Source organism: Sitophilus oryzae, unplaced genomic scaffold, assembly GCF_002938485.1.
Source record: "Sitophilus oryzae breed Bouriz unplaced genomic scaffold, Soryzae_2.0 scaffold_496_pilon_pilon, whole genome shotgun sequence".
NCBI classification, from domain to species: domain Eukaryota; kingdom Metazoa; phylum Arthropoda; class Insecta; order Coleoptera; family Curculionidae; genus Sitophilus; species Sitophilus oryzae.
Genome location: NW_022147080.1, coordinates 939104 through 956759, shown reverse-complemented (window position 1 = coordinate 956759; position 17656 = coordinate 939104). Strand labels below are relative to the sequence as shown.

At 31.5% G+C, this 17656-nt stretch overlaps 1 protein-coding gene across 2 annotated transcripts in view; it reads left to right on the top strand.

Annotated features, from left to right (window-relative positions):
* The window catches only part of LOC115886779, a 335249-nt gene extending 319243 nt beyond the window's left edge, over positions 1-16006 (top strand). Inside the window, exons 7-8 of one of the 2 annotated variants that reach the window (XM_030906064.1) lie at positions 5928-6041; positions 15899-16006. In XM_030906064.1, coding sequence (XP_030761924.1) covers positions 5928-6025 — 98 coding nt within the window. In that variant the 3' untranslated portion in view covers positions 6026-6041; positions 15899-16006. Of the gene's footprint in view, positions 1-5927; positions 6389-15898 lie in introns of those variants that run through there. The other variant, XM_030906063.1, reaches the window with a different exon arrangement.
* Positions 16007-17656: the final 1650 nt, after the last annotated feature.

Below are 17656 nucleotides of genomic sequence, written 5' to 3'. Positions count from 1 at the left end.
TATTGTTGGATGACTGAACCATATCTTTGAGCACCTTTTATACTTCTCCCACAATAACTTCTGAGGCGTCGGCTATAGGGTTAGTATAGATATTACAAAAATATATATATTCTAATTTATTGTTCTGTGTATCTCGTCTGATATACCAGCTCCCTGTAACACACATTCTCATATGGGCTACCGTGTATATGTACACGTATATCAAACCCTTCAGAATTAAATTTGATACAATCTATCTATCCTTAAGCGTCGGACACTTTCCGGAGTGTCCTTGAAAATATATATACGCCCGCTCAATATATAGGCCGGCTTAAACTCCAAATTTATGAGCTTTCAAACTGCTCCAGATCCTATAACTTATCTCTAATACGGAAGGGGGCGCTCTAAAAAATGTTTATTGCCCCCGCATAAAATAGTTTCGACATGAATGATGGGGCTGGGAATAAGATTGGTTCTTGGAGTAAATGTCTAGATATTTATTTTAAAATTAAAATTTAAAAAAATCGAAATATTTTCTCTGAAAGCCAGCCTTTGAATAAGAATGTTATGAAAAGAGTATAATTAAATCCACGTATTTGCGCATTAAGAGATAGAATCATAAACTAATGTTATGTACTAAAGATAGATGAGATACTGATATAAAAAATTCGTCCGATAAAGAAGTCCGTCATTTTTGATGAAACTAATGGAGAGTTTTAGCAGCTCGAAACTCAGCAGAACATAATTTAGCGTTCTGTTAGTTATTAACACTTAGTAAAACGGTAAAACGTTATTCAAGCGCAAAATTATCCCCTTTAAAATATAAAATAAAAAAAATATCGATATTTTTACTACATTTTATTATCATTAGAAGTGTAACATAGTCAAAACAAAAATATAATTATGAATACATACATTTTAAACACAATAATAGAGCACATAGCGCCTAGCCCTATTTTGATTTAACAATAAATAAATTATGTATAATGTAACAAAAATATGAAACTACTTAACTGTTGCTAAAAATACTATACAGGGTCTTTCAAAAAACATGAGCCATCTCTCGGGGGGAGATTCCTCTCCCAATTAAATTTATTTTTCATATCATCATCCGATTTTGCTTTGTTTCATAGCTACAATGTGTTAAAATCTTAATAATCTTTTGATTTATTGCAATTTTCTTCTAAGTACTTTTAGTAATTCGAATGAAATTTTGATAGTAAAAGTTACTATAAGTTACTACAAGTGGCCTCTCTACTTAATAATTATTAATGATTTAAAAATAACTTGACGGATCACCAATATTTTGTCAACTAGACTAAAACTAAGACATAGACGGTAGTCAACATAGAGGCTGTCATGTCATCTTCATATATAAATTAGAAACCTGTATTTTATTGCCTTTTCTGGCGATGCGGAAAAAACTAAATTTGTAGTTCTATAAAATTACTATTGAGAGTCAAGGGCAAGGTTATTATATTAAACAAGTTGCCTCGTAACCTTGGACCAATCACAGTAATTGGCGCGATTACGTCAGTTAGTGGGACATTTAAAATAATTATCAAAATGTTTAATAATAATAACAATTACACAAGTTAAATTGTTCTTCTACAAAGTCTTTATTTATTTTTATCTAATTTTGCTGACATTTAACATTTTTAAGCAATATTTGTATTCGAAAAAAGTTGTTTTAGCTTTTTACCATGTTAAATTATCGCAACCTAGTCGAAATAATTTATTATACATATACATCACTCAGCAAAAACAATACTGAACATTATAGGCTGTTATAGGTAGAAATGATCTCTATTTCTAAGGAAAACTTGATAAATAATTTAAAAAAAACTATCTAGTTTATTAACTATAATACGTCAAGTACACTAAAACTAAAAAAAAATCTATTATGTCCACTAAAACTGTCCTTTAATGCACTCAAATGCACTTAATTCACGGAAAACCTTAGGAAAACAACGTAAAATTATTTGTAAACAAGCTGAAAATTGCTGAGTACCACACGATGACGCGCAATATGGCGGCAAACGTCAAATTACGAGGCAACCTGTTTAATATAATAACCTTGGTCTAGGGCTAGTCTAAATTTATTCGTGTCAAACATAGAATAAACCACAAAAATAAAGATTCTTTTATAGATACTGAATATGTCGTATGATCGAAAAAAGTCGTTTAGTTGACTTGTAAATGATGAATTATTGACATTTACCATAATATCTTATATATGAAATAACAGCGATCTTCATTTTCAGCTAAGTCTGACGCCGTTCTTTGTTTAATCATATATGCGTATTATATTAAATTGTTTAATGATAGAAAATCTATATTACTAACGTACTGTACCCAAAATCCGTAAATATATGGATTAATCAGTAGTTCTGGCAACGCTGTCTCCGGCAACCACTCATTCCGTCGACTGAAAGAACTACGGTATAGTATTCTTTATCCGCTGCGCTGTAAACGACTATCTTTGCGCAGCGGTTCAGAGCTAAACTAAATCTCGGACAGGCTGACGGTAACGCGAGCTACATCTCGGACAGGTCTTGTGCCACGAAATTGCCCATAAGGTTGCTCATCTTCTTATTTCGTCCTATTGCTGCCAAAAGTCACTAACTAACATTTTTCCGAACAACCAAATTCAATCACTAACTACGTTTTGAATCGGAGAATCGATCGCAATAGTCATTAACTACGATTTCTGGCTATTTATGTTTTATTTTAATACAAAATAGTTACTAACTATAACATCTTTATGCAATGCAATTCATCTTTAGATGCATTTTTCTCGGAAGTAATAAAAAGTAAGTTAGTGACTTTTGGCAGCAATGCAATGGGACGATTTCTTCAGTCAACGGTTCAACTAAAATCGACTCTTGAGAACGCGCGTTTATTTGGAAGTATTGATTTGCGCGTAATATTTTGAAACGTCAAATTTAGTACCCAACCAGCAAATTTATTATGCCCCGCTAGAAGGGAAGCGCGCAAAACCTAACCTCAAACTTGACAGGTAATACGTTTCGCGTTGACTGTTTTGAGGCTTTATCTTTCAATATTACGCGCCGCTTAATAGCTCTAAACGCGCGATTATAATTACTTTGTTCTCGCATAATTGAATGTATGTAAATAATAACGCTAGCTTTCGCACATTACGCAAAAACCTAATGAGAGTATAAATTTGTTTATTTGTCGCGTTTGTTATTTATAATATAGATTATTTGGTGAGTTTTAAAAAGCTTAATAATATGGGTGTAAATTTATTTGTTTATTTATCTTTATTTAGTATTTATATAATAAATGAGAATTTATAAATGATTTATATATTGAGTATAAAGTTTAATTTATTTATTTAAAATTACTATTTATATATTACTGTTCAAAATTATTAACTAATATTATAAAACGGCGCTATCAACAAAGATTAAAATAGTTGGCAATACTGTATTAGAGATTTTTTTTTAAGATTAGTATTTGTATTGACTAAGAGTGGGTCCCATGGGGACCCTCCACTGAGGCCGCGAGGGCCTATTGTGGCTCAGTTTCTACACGCTCTAATTTACCAGAGCGTCAAAGTTCACCCTCAAGACCCAGCCTCCTATTATAGGCCGTTATGTCTGAGGGCGATATGTCTCCTAGGTCTGATAGGTCTAGCATGGGTTTGCCAAACATCTCAAACCTGGTCCTGCTCCCAGCGGGGCAGGTACACATAACGTGCTTCATAGTACAGAGTCGGCATTTGGCGTCTTCCACCAGTCCCGTCCTCTGTAGGTGAGATCTCAGCCGCCTTTGACGTCACTGCTACCTCAGCAGTAGAAGCCTATAAATATAAGTTACATTTATATTTTCTCATCTTTTTGTTAGTACTGTTCAACCAAACATATTAATAAACTGATCAAGTCTCTGTGTTGTTTTTTAAAAAGTAATTGTCCCGGTCACGAAAGAAAACTAGCTAAGTGTCGGTTCTGGGCCCACGAATGGCGAGCCTGCTAAGATTAGTAACATAGATAAATAAAACAATTTTAGATTGGAAAGTGCCCATAAGGACAATGTAAATACTATTTTGCGCTATTCTTACAACGGACGCTCTTCAAAGCTTTTTATAATTTCGAAGGAGTTCGGATTTTTCCGGAATTTTGTTACCAAATATTATTTATTTAAATTTATTATTTTCTTTTGACAACAACACGACAAGTATGAAATACCTATGAAACATTGGAAGCGGACGTTATGACACGATCCACGATGGTTTTTGCAGATCACAGTTCACACAGCTTTTTAAGTTTTTAATGCCACTTTTTCAAAATTATCACGAGTTTGAGTAAATAAAATTTAAATTAAACTCACAAGATAGCAATAATTACTTTGAAAATTGACCCTTTAAACACTTTTCGGTATTTTTTCAATGAAGGCAGTTTAAATTTTGAAAGATTTTATAATTTTTGAAATTCTGACTTTGACAAGTCTTGGCAACCGCTATAGCAGCGCCAGATCCCCGTACAACGTATCCACCCTAAAACAATTATAGGTTTTGGTGGCAAGTCGAGCATTCCAATCTAAACTTGTTTTCTTTTTCTATCATTAGTACTGGTACTACAACAAATAATGTCAATTCATTGCCGCCTTTTTTTACTTTTCTTTACAGGCACGAGGTATATACCTATACCGTCAGAAATAAAGTGACGAACAACTTCGACCGGACTGAAATAACTAGCCAGAAATAAACTTGTAGAAAAAATAAAAGATAATAACAATACTTATAATGCCATCTCGGTGCGAGGACTTAAACTTGAATTGTTTAAATAAAATAATTCTGTACATTTGTTTAAATTGTGTAAATTTTAAATAAAATGCTACAAACTCTTAATCAATACAAATTTGCAATTTTGAGTACCGTTTAATTAATTTTTATATAGGATGAGTCTTAAATCACTGAAAATATTTTTAGGGTTAGTATATTTCGACCCCAGAATCAGAATTATTTAGATTTTTTTGATTTTTTTTTTTAGTTTTTAGTTAGTTTTAAGTCTTTTGGTAATATGGCAACTTAGGTAGTAGATTAAATTTAACGAGAGGAAACAAAAAATAATCCAATCGTTTTCAAAATTTTCAAAGTAAAATAACTCGGTTATTTTGAAGAAAATATGTTTCTTTTGTCGAGATCTACCAGCCCTGAAAAGATTTGCTTTTATTTAAGACTCACCCTGTATAGTGATGAGTGGGACTAGTCTTGCGGTCTTGGACTTGGTCTTATTTTTTGTGCAAGACTTCTGCAATATCAAGACCAAGTATGCAAGTCTTTTGCGATCTTGCATTGTTTTTCACGTTTATGTGATATAAGAAATTATTTATATGTTCAAAATTATTATTTTAATTTATTACAAATAGTGTTTTCCCGACTATTCCATAACATTTTAAAGATAGAAATGCTGATTCAATATATAATATTATCGTCGACAAATAGTGTAATAATATCTTTCTTTAAGGTTTTATTTTCATTAAATTACTGAAAATACTATTAACAGTTCATACAAAATAAATTCAAAATCAAAATATTTTAAGAAGCAAAAGCGTTTTCCGTTGACCTAGAACTATGAAATTTGGCACGTACATTTCCCCATACTACCAGTATGGGGAAATGTCTGAAAACTATACATATGTAATTAAACTATAAAAATATAGGCTTTATTTAAAGTCTATTTATAATATGTATCTACAAATTTGTACGCAAACCCTCGATTGGCGAGGCCGAGTCGCACCTCTCGAGTTTTATCTGTAGTATCGCCCACTAAAGCACTACTTTTTACAACCTGTAAAACTTTCATAAAACTTAAATTCTCAGCTTAGTAATAAAATTTATGTAAATACCCAAATATATGTAAATATCTGGTTATACGTTCGAGGGTTTCAAAGTTTTAAAAGAAACTTTTGTTTTGTTACAGAGCATCATGGAAACAATGCCACATGGATGAAGAGAGTCTCCAACTTGAATCTCTTCCTCTGTCTGATGTTCTCCATTTCGAGGATTGTGTTACGATGACTCTGGTGTGATTTATGTAAGTGAGTCTTGCGGATTTCGGACGATTTGGACTTGAAGAGACTTTGTTAAATGTGTCTATTGTATACTTATCCTCGTGAATTTCCAGCGCATATTTCTTAAGCCATAATCGTAGATATTGTTGTAGTATTAATAGAGAATCAAAATAATAAATGAAAAATTGCTCAAACAATAACGAAAAAGCTCACGTTTATTTTTAATTGTTTAACTCAATCGTTAGTTTGAATGTGGTGGACAATTATTCAGTATTCAAACCAAACAAATTTTGGACTTGAATGGTTTTTATTTAGTTGAATTACACAACGTTTCGGTTAAAACTGTTATCGAGTGTGAACTAATCTAAATCCTAAAACTACTAAGCTTATACCGTGCTGGCAATTGTTACTTTTGGGTCGGTACTTATATGTGTTGAAGTAAATCGCATAGGGATCTTATTAAGTCGGAGTGACAGAAATGCGACGGTGTGCTGTTGCGGCGTTGCCGGTACGCCTTTCCCTATCAAGTAAAGTAAAATCACGATCGGAAACCGCTTATTTTTAAACGACTTTTTTTTCGAAAAGATAATTAGATAAAATCATTAGATATGTTTCTGAGCATCTGAAATGGAATTATAAAGATATCGTTAGAGTATCCATTTTTTTATAACGATAAAACGTCAGTAATCGGGATAATTTAAAAACTCTTTTTAACATATAACACGCCATAACTTAAGAACCACTTTAGATATTGAAACTTTTTTTTATTTTGAATATCGGATGTTTTACAATATGTTTAAATAAGAAAAAAAATTCGATAAGGTTGTTTTTTTCCATTCAAAAATGTTAAACAACCCATCCATTTAATTTTAGTGCATAGCAATTTTCAGGTAATCGCCTAACTTTTTTATTTATAAAGATTTTCACTGTATGCGAAGAAAATATAGCAGAAATGTTAAGAAAGTTTTTGAAAAAACTACAATCAATTATTTTTAATAGATTTTAAGATATCGATTCATTTTGAGTTCTAATAGCGTCACCGTTGTCGAACACCAACTCAATTCCACTTATTTTTACCAAAAATGCAAGTGTTTCTAACTTGTACTTAAATTTTTTTAAGCTATAGGAAAAATTACAACGACTCGTTTGGTTTGGTTTAATAAAAAAATAAATAAAGTATGACGAGACGCAATTAATTCGTGAAGGTGAACGCATGATGTACACCTTTTCCTAGAACATTAAGTACTGACAGAGGTACTGATTAACTGATTGGGTCGACCAGCGACCGGTAGACTGCGACAAATCTGCTATATCCCCTTCCACGTCTCTTAGCAATGTGCGCAGTTTCTCTGTTTAATTCGTACGTTTGGCAACATGTTTACTGTTCTCTCTGTGTTCAGTACATTGTAAACGCATTGTACTCTTCTTATATACGGAGATCTCGACCCAAGACTCACCTTTGCCAGCCCTTAGTTACTAGAGCCAAGCTATATATATTGTTGGTTGGTTGCCATATTGTTGAAGTTTCCATTCCTAGATGGTTAAAGATTTTATTATTGCTAGACGGCCTCTTTAAATTTGCGCTTTTTTCAGCAATGTACCTTGTGGACATACCGGGTATCCGATCATTTGATGATGTCCTCCCATGATCTGCAATAACCAACTTCATTGTTTTGCCTCTCTGCTTATGTTTTTATGTTTTTTAAGTTGTACATTTAGAAGACGTTTGGTCTCTCCAATATACGACTTACCGTACTCGCGAGATATCTGGTAGATGCACTCTTTCTCTTGTTTTGATGATGCTACACTAAGAGTGGGTCCCATGTGAGACCATCCGCAAGGGCCTATCGCGGCTCAGTTTATACAAGCTCTTTAATAGAAAAAGAGCATTAAAGTTCACCCTCAAGACCCAGCCTTTCAACATAAGCCGTTTTGTCCGAGGGTGATATGTCTCCTAGGTCTGATAGGTCCCCTAGCGTGGGTTTGCCAAACACTTCAAACCTGGGCCTGCCCACAGCGGGGCAGGTACACATAACGTGCTTCATTGTGTCGTCATCTTCCATACAGAGTCGGCATTCGGCGTCTTCCACCAGACCCATCCTCTGTAGGTGTGATCTCAGCCGGCAGTGGCCCGTATATACTGCAGTGAGCGTACGCACTCCTTTGATTTTGTTAAGACACTTCTTAGAGTTCTTAAGTTTCAATTTGGTTTTAATTTTGTACTGCTTGGCTATTCGCCTGATCTAACCCGACGTTCCTTTCAAATATGGAATCGTCAAGAGAGAAAGAGAGATAGAGCATCCTCTTCAGGCTGGCGCACCAACGAGTCAGACCTGCAAATGGATATAATCTTGACGATGGATTTTGTAGACTAACCATTCTGAAGCAAATCCATTTTAATATTACTTAGTTTATTTTCAGAGATTCTTGGTCGCTGCACATAGTGATTGTTCTTTGACATAATGTTTTAACTGTACCTTATTTGGTTCAGAATGGTTCGACTGAGAAAATGTAGATTGTCGATTATATGAAAGAGTCTGACGACTTTGACATAAGCCACCATCTAAGACGGTTTTACAGAGGTTAGATCTCCATCTCCGATATCAGTCGTACCAAAGTTTACTACGTTTGTCGTCTCGCCCACAGCGCACTCAGTGATGAGGTGTTCAGGTTTTTCCCCTATTTTCCCCAATGAATCTGCATTTGCCGTTGTTTCTTAGCTTCAATCTACCGAGGAGTTGATTGAGGAGACAGTGTCCTATTAAAAACCCCGTGATAATCCGAATATTGTTCTTTCTTAAATAAAGGAAAATATTTCATTTTTCGGTTGTAAGTCCTGATAATTTTTTCGAATATCTTTCGATTGAGAATTTAAATATTGTCCTATATGCGTGGGTTTTCTATACAGGGTTGTGTGTGTGTATATGTGTGTGTTCACCACATACGACACGGAGTATTGTAACTAAACGACTCGATTTTTACAAATTGTAAGTTTTGGGTTGTTGGAGGACTATTACAGCTACAATTGAAAATATTTTTACAAGGTACAGAGTGTCCCAAATAAATAAAAAAATATCAAAGTTGTATTTTTTTAAATGGAACACCCTATATATTATTACATTTTTAGTTTCTACGATTAAAATAAAGGTAAATTTGATTAAGGTTTATTACACTTAAACCTTACCGTTTTTTAAATATTTTCAATTTTGTGAAATTGCAGTATAAATTTTAAGGCTTCATTTCCCCGAGGGTATCAAAGTTTTTAATACTAAATATTTACTGAAGTTTATTTATTGATCAGTTATTGTGTTGCAATAATAAGAACTTTACTACCTTATACAGAGTGTCTAAAAATTTATTTTAAATAATTACTAGCTTTAAACGGCAATAACTTGTTTAATTTAAATGGAACACCCTGTATATTTTATGAGAATCAGATGCACAATTTAATTGTCTATCAAATTGTATTATACCATTTTTTACCTATCTCTTCAAGTTTCCGTAGAAAATGCATTTTCTTGTAACTTAGAACTCATTTATCAATATACCCATGGAATACTGACATTTTAGATTATTTTTAAAGATGTACCAAATTTTTAAAGAGTACAGATACTAATATAGTCGATATAGTTTGTTTATTTCATTAAAAAATAAATAAATAACTGTTAAAATATTTGTTAAGGAGGACCAGTTAATATGATTCCAGTATTCAAACTACATTAATTGACTGTTTGCGTTGATTAATAATAATTGCTCCAAATACTAAAAAACTGAATTATGTATGTGTATTAGACAGTGTGGTAAAAAGTAACACCTTAAAAATGATATTTAATTTTTTGACAAATGCTTATTTATAACAACAGAGACGTTCATTTCATAACTTATTAATATATTGATTTCTGATTCAAATCCACATTTATTTAGAATAATTTATTAACGAACACAATTAAGTATGTAGTTAATTAGTATTTGGGCGGAAATACTGGTGGTATATTTAATTAATGGTATACTCTTTTATAAAGATTTAAATAGTTTTCTTTTTGCATACAAATGGGCTAGTAATATTATCGTTTTACTAAAAACGATGGTATTACTAGCCTGTACAGTTTGTACATTTGTTGTTTTAAAAACAATCTAAAATGTCAATATTCCATGGGTATATTGATAAATGAGGTCTAAATTATAAGAAAATGCATTTTCTACGAAAACTTGTAGGAATAGGTAAGAAGTGGTATAATACAATTTGATAGACAATTAAATTGTGCATCTGATTCTCATAAAATATACAGGGTGTTCCATTTAAATTAAACAAGTTATTGCCGTTTAAAGCTAGTAATTATTTAAAATAAATTTTTAGACACTCTGTATAAGGTAGTAAAGTTTTTATTATTGCAATACAATAACTGATCAATAAATAAACTTCAGTAAATATTTAGTATTAAAAACTTTGATACCCTCGGAGAAATGAAGCCTTTATTTTAATCGTAGAAACTAAAAATGTAATAATATATAGGGTGTTCCATTTAAAAAAATACAACTTTGATATTTTTTATTTATTTGGGACACTCTGTATCTTGTAAAAATATTTTTAATTTGTAGCTCTAATAGTCCTTCAACGAACCCAAAACTTACAATTTGTAAAAATCTAATCGTTTAGCTACAATACTCCGTGTCGTATGTGGTGAACAACCCTGTATAATGTAGTGCTAATGGATTCATCGCTTCTCAGAGATCGGTCAGTGATACTTTTGACCGAAACGTTGTGTAAGTAAAAATAAACAAAGATAATGAAAGTCCGAAACTCTTTTATTTTATTTTCATTTCATTATTAAATTAACTTAAAAATATCATTCTTCCTATTTATTTAATTTACTAGAAAATATATTACCTATTTGTTTAAAAATAAACATTATGAACTTTGAAAAATACAACAGCATTTCAACTTGCAGCTCAATTATTTTTCTACACAGATTGTTGCGTTATAACGCAAACAGCTACTGCAGCACTGGCATAACTCCAAAATTAAACTAAATTACTTAGCTCTACGGCAAATAGCTTTTAAAGCTGAGCCTCGAATTTTACTCCCATAAAAACGTTCGACTTTTAAAAGTTTCGTAAATAAAATAACACTTTTTTAAATACAGTTTCAGCACAAAGTTCTTTTTCTTCAGTATAGTTTTTTTCGGTGGAGTCTGCGTGTATTTGGCAATATATTTTGTTATGTTAGGTTTTGTGTAAAATTGCCTACAAAAGAGTTTTTTTTTATTATTTCAGATGTTTAGTGTTTATTTAGCGACAGACGTCTTTTATTGATTTTGTATATAAAAACTTTTAAATAAATTTAGGTAGGTACATCATTTTTAACAAAACTCCAAAAAATAAGTTTAATAATAATTTATATAAAAATTTTATTTGGTTGTGTGATAGTATATCAATTTTATAAGCGATACCAATTAAACTTTTAGTTACGTAATCGAGGGCGCCATTTTTAAATTCATTGTTGCCAACCATGGACATATTTGGTGCCAGGTTGGGTTGGTTTGGAATAACTAACTGGCATTTAAATTTCCCGCTGGGTATTCAAGTGGTAGCTCTGCTGTAAAAAATGTCAAGTTGGCACATTGATTTATTTATTTCCTGACATTCGTTTTGACACTTTAGTTTTGTATTACGAGTTTTTAGTTTAAATGAATTGTGTTGTGATATATTTAAGCTTAAACAATTTTACTAGCAAACCTTGCAGTCGAACATTGTTCTTTTTCTGCTCTTTTAGTGCGAAGTGTACAAAATAGGTTAATAGCCGTTTCAAAAAATTTATCGCAACCTTATTAGAATATTTTGTACTGGAAATCGGTAGTAATGGCCCTTTATCTTTATAATATCTCTTAAGTCCTGTTAAGGAAGTGAGTTTTGTTGATGTAAATAATAATGGTTTATATATTTATAATTAATTTATTTTTGTTCCCTAAAATATTTTGATTAAAAAAAATATGTAAAAGTGGGCAATGCTGTGCCCGTCAAGCTTAAACACGTCACTAAAAGTTGATTTGGTATGATCTATATTTTAGTATGATAGGATAATTTTTATTACAAACTAATAATAACTAAAAGGTCTTTAGTGCTTTATACACAGAGTATAAATAGACAAATCTTACCATACCCAAGATATACAAACCATAGGTAAACAAAAAAATGCTAGAATCTAGAAATCTGTAAATATACAAACGGAGTGTTTATATTTTGAGTTATTTTCATATGTTGAGTTAAAACAAGTTAATATATACAGGGTGGCCCATCGAAAACGTTCCGCAAGGTATAACGGCTAGGGTATTTTTTTTTCAAAAAATCCAAAAACACGTCAATTTTGTTTGTGAGGGGGACAACTTTTGCCCCAAAAATGATTGCATAATCTTCAACCCTCTAAGCGGGGGTGTCATCCTCCAACTTTTTTTAAATGAGAAGGGGGGTCAAGTGGCGCCGCATTGGAAAGAGCTTTCTATTCTCTATAGTTCTCCGTTTCGTTTTTGAAAATCGGTCGAGTCATTTAGAAAAAATGGTGGATTGAAATTTGAAAAGTTTATTTAAACATTTATCAGAGTAAATTATAAAGATAAATTCTTTCGACCAATTTGCTGTTTTTTCTTATTATTTTTAGATGTTTACGCATTTTTTCACTTGCCACAAGGTTCATGATCAGGTTGCTAGATAGCTGTTCTGTGACTTGTGCGTTGAAGTTCTTTCAATATCGTTAAACTAACTAACCTAACCTAACCTAACCCACAATAGAATTTCCAAAAATACCAGCCCACCCGTTCAATTTCTGAGGGTTTTGTGTGTGCACCTCGTGAAAAAAACCTGAGCCCAGTACCGACAGTTATGCCGATAAACTACACCGTTTAAAAAGAAAGTACACTCATCCGAAAAACACACATTAAATAGGAAATTATTATCATTCGCCACTCCTTTCACTCATAGTTTCACAAAATTGCAAGCGACAATCAAAATCGTCTGCGTTGAGTTCTTGTACCAACTGAATTTTGTACGGGTGGAACTTGTGTTTTTTTTAATATCCTTTGGACACTTGTACGATTCACGCCGGTCTCATTGGCTAATTTTCTTGTACTCAGCGTACTATCCATGGCAACTTGGCCCAATACGAATACCTCCATAGCTTCGTTTACTACAGGTTCTACCTCTTTTTATTCATAACGGAACCACAGAGTTTCGCGAAATTTTGCTACTAACTCGCGAACAATTTTGCCACAAAAAAGTGTTTGTCAGTATAGCGTTCGTTGAATATGTGCGCAACCCGATACATTCATTATTATTAAAATAAAGTTCGATTATTTCTAATTTTTCTGCAAGTGAGTACACCATAATTGTTAAGAAGTTTAACGATATTGAGAAGAACTTCAACGCACAAGACACAGAACAGCTATCTAGCAAATACCGCACCTGATCGTTCAACCTTGCGGCAAGTGAAAAAATGCGTAAACATCTAGAAATAATAAGAAAAAACCTCAAATTCGTCGAAATAATGTATCCTTATCATTTACTCTGATAAATGTTTAAATAAATTTTTCAAACCACTTGACCCCCCTTCCCATTTGAAAAAAGTTGGGGGATGACACTCCCGCTTAGAGGGTTGAAGATTTTGCAATCATTTTTGGGGCAAAAGTTGTCCCCCTCACAAACAAAATTGACGTGTTTTTGGATTTTTTGAAAAAAAATATACCTTGGCCGTTATGCATTGCGGAACGTTTTCGATGGGCCACCCTGTATTTGTTAGTCTATTATCTGAACATGCTTATGGTTTATTTGCATATTTGGTAGTTTAACAATAATGTTGAATTAATAGTGATATACAAGTTGGTCCAAATTATTGTGATTGGGAAACTTCAACCAAGAATTCTGCAGATAAAAATTAGATAAAATGTTTCTATAAAATCATGTTCTAGAATAGCTTTGGTTTGGATAAACAGGGTGTAGAAGTTTCATTATTATATTATTATTTCGTTTTTTTTTTCTAAATAATTTCTGAGTTAAGGTCCATATTTGGGAGAAAATTGGTGTCTGGCTATTTTTTGATTTGAGAAATTTGATTTCGATGCCAATATGGCTCCTACTTGTAGGGGGCGCCACCTACATGTTTTTTACTGTTTTGAAGAGTAATCATTTTTTGTCCGTACGTATATTACACTACTGAGTGAAAAAGTATACACTTCTGGTGTTTTTTATTTTTAAAAAAGATCTCTTGGTAAAAATCGCTACGAGTAATAGTTCTCAAAATCTTCTTGGAATGGAAAAGATCAATACATTTCATCAGTGACAAAAATAATAAATAATGTTGACTCAGTAGTTATTAGACTGAAGTAATAAATTTGGAAATGTTTTTTTATACCAAATGTTCAACAGAAACAGTTTAATAAATTTATAATTGATTTAGAAAAATAAAAAGATCCCAAATTTGTAATATCAGTCAAATAACTATTTAATCAACATGTTTATTTTATGTCAATGATGACATGTATTGATAATTACAGTTCAAATATATTGAGAACGGTTGCTCGTAGCGATTTTTACACAAATACTTTTTTTTGCATAAAAAACGGCCTAAATGTACATTTTTATTAAGTAGTTTAATACAGGTACAGAAGAAAATGTATTACTCTTCAAATCAGAAAAAACCATATAAGTGGTGCCCCCTATAAGCACCAAACCATATTAACACCGAAATCAAATTCCTCATGCCAAAAAACGCCTAGACACCAATTTTTATCCAAACTGCGACGCTAACTTAGAAATTATTTGGAAAACATCAAACAAGTAAGAAATGAAACTTCTGTACCTTGTGTCTCCGTTACGAAGTATTTTAGAATATAAATGTATACGAATTTTTTTTCTGATTTTTATCTGCAGAAGATGTTGCTAAGGTTCCCGAATACAATTCGGACCACCCTGTATAAAAAATAAAATTCTATAACACATATTTTAACCAATAATTTCAGATCTGCATTGGCAATGAAATATGCGCTGAACCTAAATGTTTGCATTTAATATTTTACACATACTACGAACTAGATGGATAATTACCAATAAATAATTTAGATTTAATGTTTTGTAAAGTTTGGCAATAACAATAATAATTAATGATTACCATGACAAATGTATTTAATAATCCAAAAAAAACTAAATGTACCGTTTTAAAAATATGAATTGTATAATAATAGGTGTTAGGTTTAAACCAATGTGATAGATGTAAATATGTACATATACCCTTATTAGTTAGGTTATTTAAAATTAAAATGTTTTAGAATAATTAAGCTAGAAAAATACTAGTTTTTATTAAGTTCGAAACTTTACAGGGTGGTCCAGTCTTGCGAAAAAGCTCTGTATTAGATTTCATATTAAGAAAAATTTCTAGAACCTGCGACCGTTATTTACTGTGAAAATAACTGAAGGGTTAGGAAAAAAACGATGACGTTTATTTTATAGGAATTTTTTAGTAATCAACTTAATCTGTTGTGAATACCAAGTCCTAAACACGTGCTAAATTGTAATTGAATTTAACAGATCCAAATAATAACTCATAGAACATTTTTTGGTTCTTTAACATGGAATTTGGCAACATTAAATCAGTTTTCTCTGTAAAAGTCAGTTTTGTGAAATCGTCGGTTTTAGAAAAGGATTGAAATAAAATTCTCTACTAGAGCACCCTCTGTGAAACTTTTTTACAACACTGGATGATCACACTGTAGAAATGTTTTGCTTTTATCTCTTGATAATCTTTGTCAAATTGTTAACGGCTAAAACTATTGTACTTAATTTTAAATTGTACTTGACTGTTTTATGGTACTAAAATATTAAAATAATAAATAAGTTTTAGGAAGAAATGAGGAAGATCCAGTGTCCAATTTAGCACTACGAATTTTTGTATAAAAATATTCGTCGAACAATCCAGTTGCACTTTGTTTTGTAAAAATATTTTGACAGTTATAAATAGAATTTTATTGTTTTTATCTATATTTGTATTATTTCTATTAACTCTAACCCATTTGAAAATACCCTAAGAAAAACAAAACCTTTTAATTGTATGTAAATGAGGACTAGAGACAAAGGCATGTTTTTAATGCCTTTACTTTCTTCTTCATAAAAGGTATTGAGATGAACTAAAAAACAAACTATTTCCATTCCACAGGTTGTTTTAAACTTCCGCCAAAATAGCAACATCTTGCTTTCCCTTGTATAATAGACAGATCAGAACTTAATAATATATAATTAATATATAAATAAACTTTAATATTTAATTTGAAAAGAGGTCAAATAGTCAAATAATTTATCTACAAATTGCTTAAAAAATCATTAAAATCGGGCTATTAGAACAAAATATATTGAACTTCAAATTACACGAAATTCTGCATCTCATAAAATTCTTAACAAATTTTCTCTGTAACTTTTTTTATAATTTATCGCAACCAAACTTTTTGTAACGAGGATTTATGAAATTTGTGGCTATAACAGGTTGTCGCACTCCATAAATATGTCAGAATATTTTCTTGTTACTGGGTATGCTGAAGAAATAGCCCACAAACTTTTTTTGTTCACCAACTCAATAATAAAAATTAAAAATATTATACTGCGAACTTTTTAGCACACCCTGTATATTTAAAAAATATATTTTTGAAAACATATTTGTAAACTGTCTGCAGTAGATAGTTAAAGAAAAGGAACGTCCTGCTAAAAAAGTGTGTACCATACCTTAATAGATTGTAAAAATTATATACCGGATGCGTCTCAAAAGTGGCACACCCCTATAACTTTTTTATTTTTGCAGATAAAAAAAAGAGATTTGGTATGTTAGTACCAAACAGTTAACACCAAACAGTAGTAATTTGGTGGTAAAAGTACCCTCGGTATTTTTTTTTACTTTATTCGATAGAAAATGACACTCTGAATAGATTGACATATCATGTCAACTTTTGACATTTTTGCCTAAAACAAAATTGTTTTTTAAATTTCAATCTAGAGTGATTAACACTCTGTGTTAAAAACACTAATTTTTATCCAGAAGCTTTGGAAAAACATTTTTTATGACGAAAAAAGTTTTTTTGGATTTGTGATAAAAAAAAGTTTTTTTGGTTTGGTTTGGGAATTCAAATGGAATTCCAAAAAAGCACGAATAATTTGAAACCACACACTTGGTATTTCAAGTCAAATTGTCGTTATGAATCGCATGTTGCAATTTCAAATAAGCCATATTCGAAAATGCCAAAAGTTGACACATGATATGTGATTCTATTCAGAGTGTCATTTTCTATCAAATAAAGTAAAAAAATACCGAGTGTGCCATTTAAAAATCAAAAGTTGTAGTCATCAAGCGAGCGAAAACAATTGAATACGTCAATCAATCCTAATTTATGTCATATATAACATACAAAATCTCGTTTTTTATCTGAAAAAATAAAAAAGTTATAGGGATGAACCCCTTCTGAGACGCGCCCGGTATTATTATCAACATGCCATTCTGTATCTCTATTAGAATATTTTTTTCAGTTCATAAATCATCCTGCTTTCGCTGCGAATTTGTATAAAGTAAAGAAAATTAGCAGTATATAAAAGGGGACATAACCAAATTTGC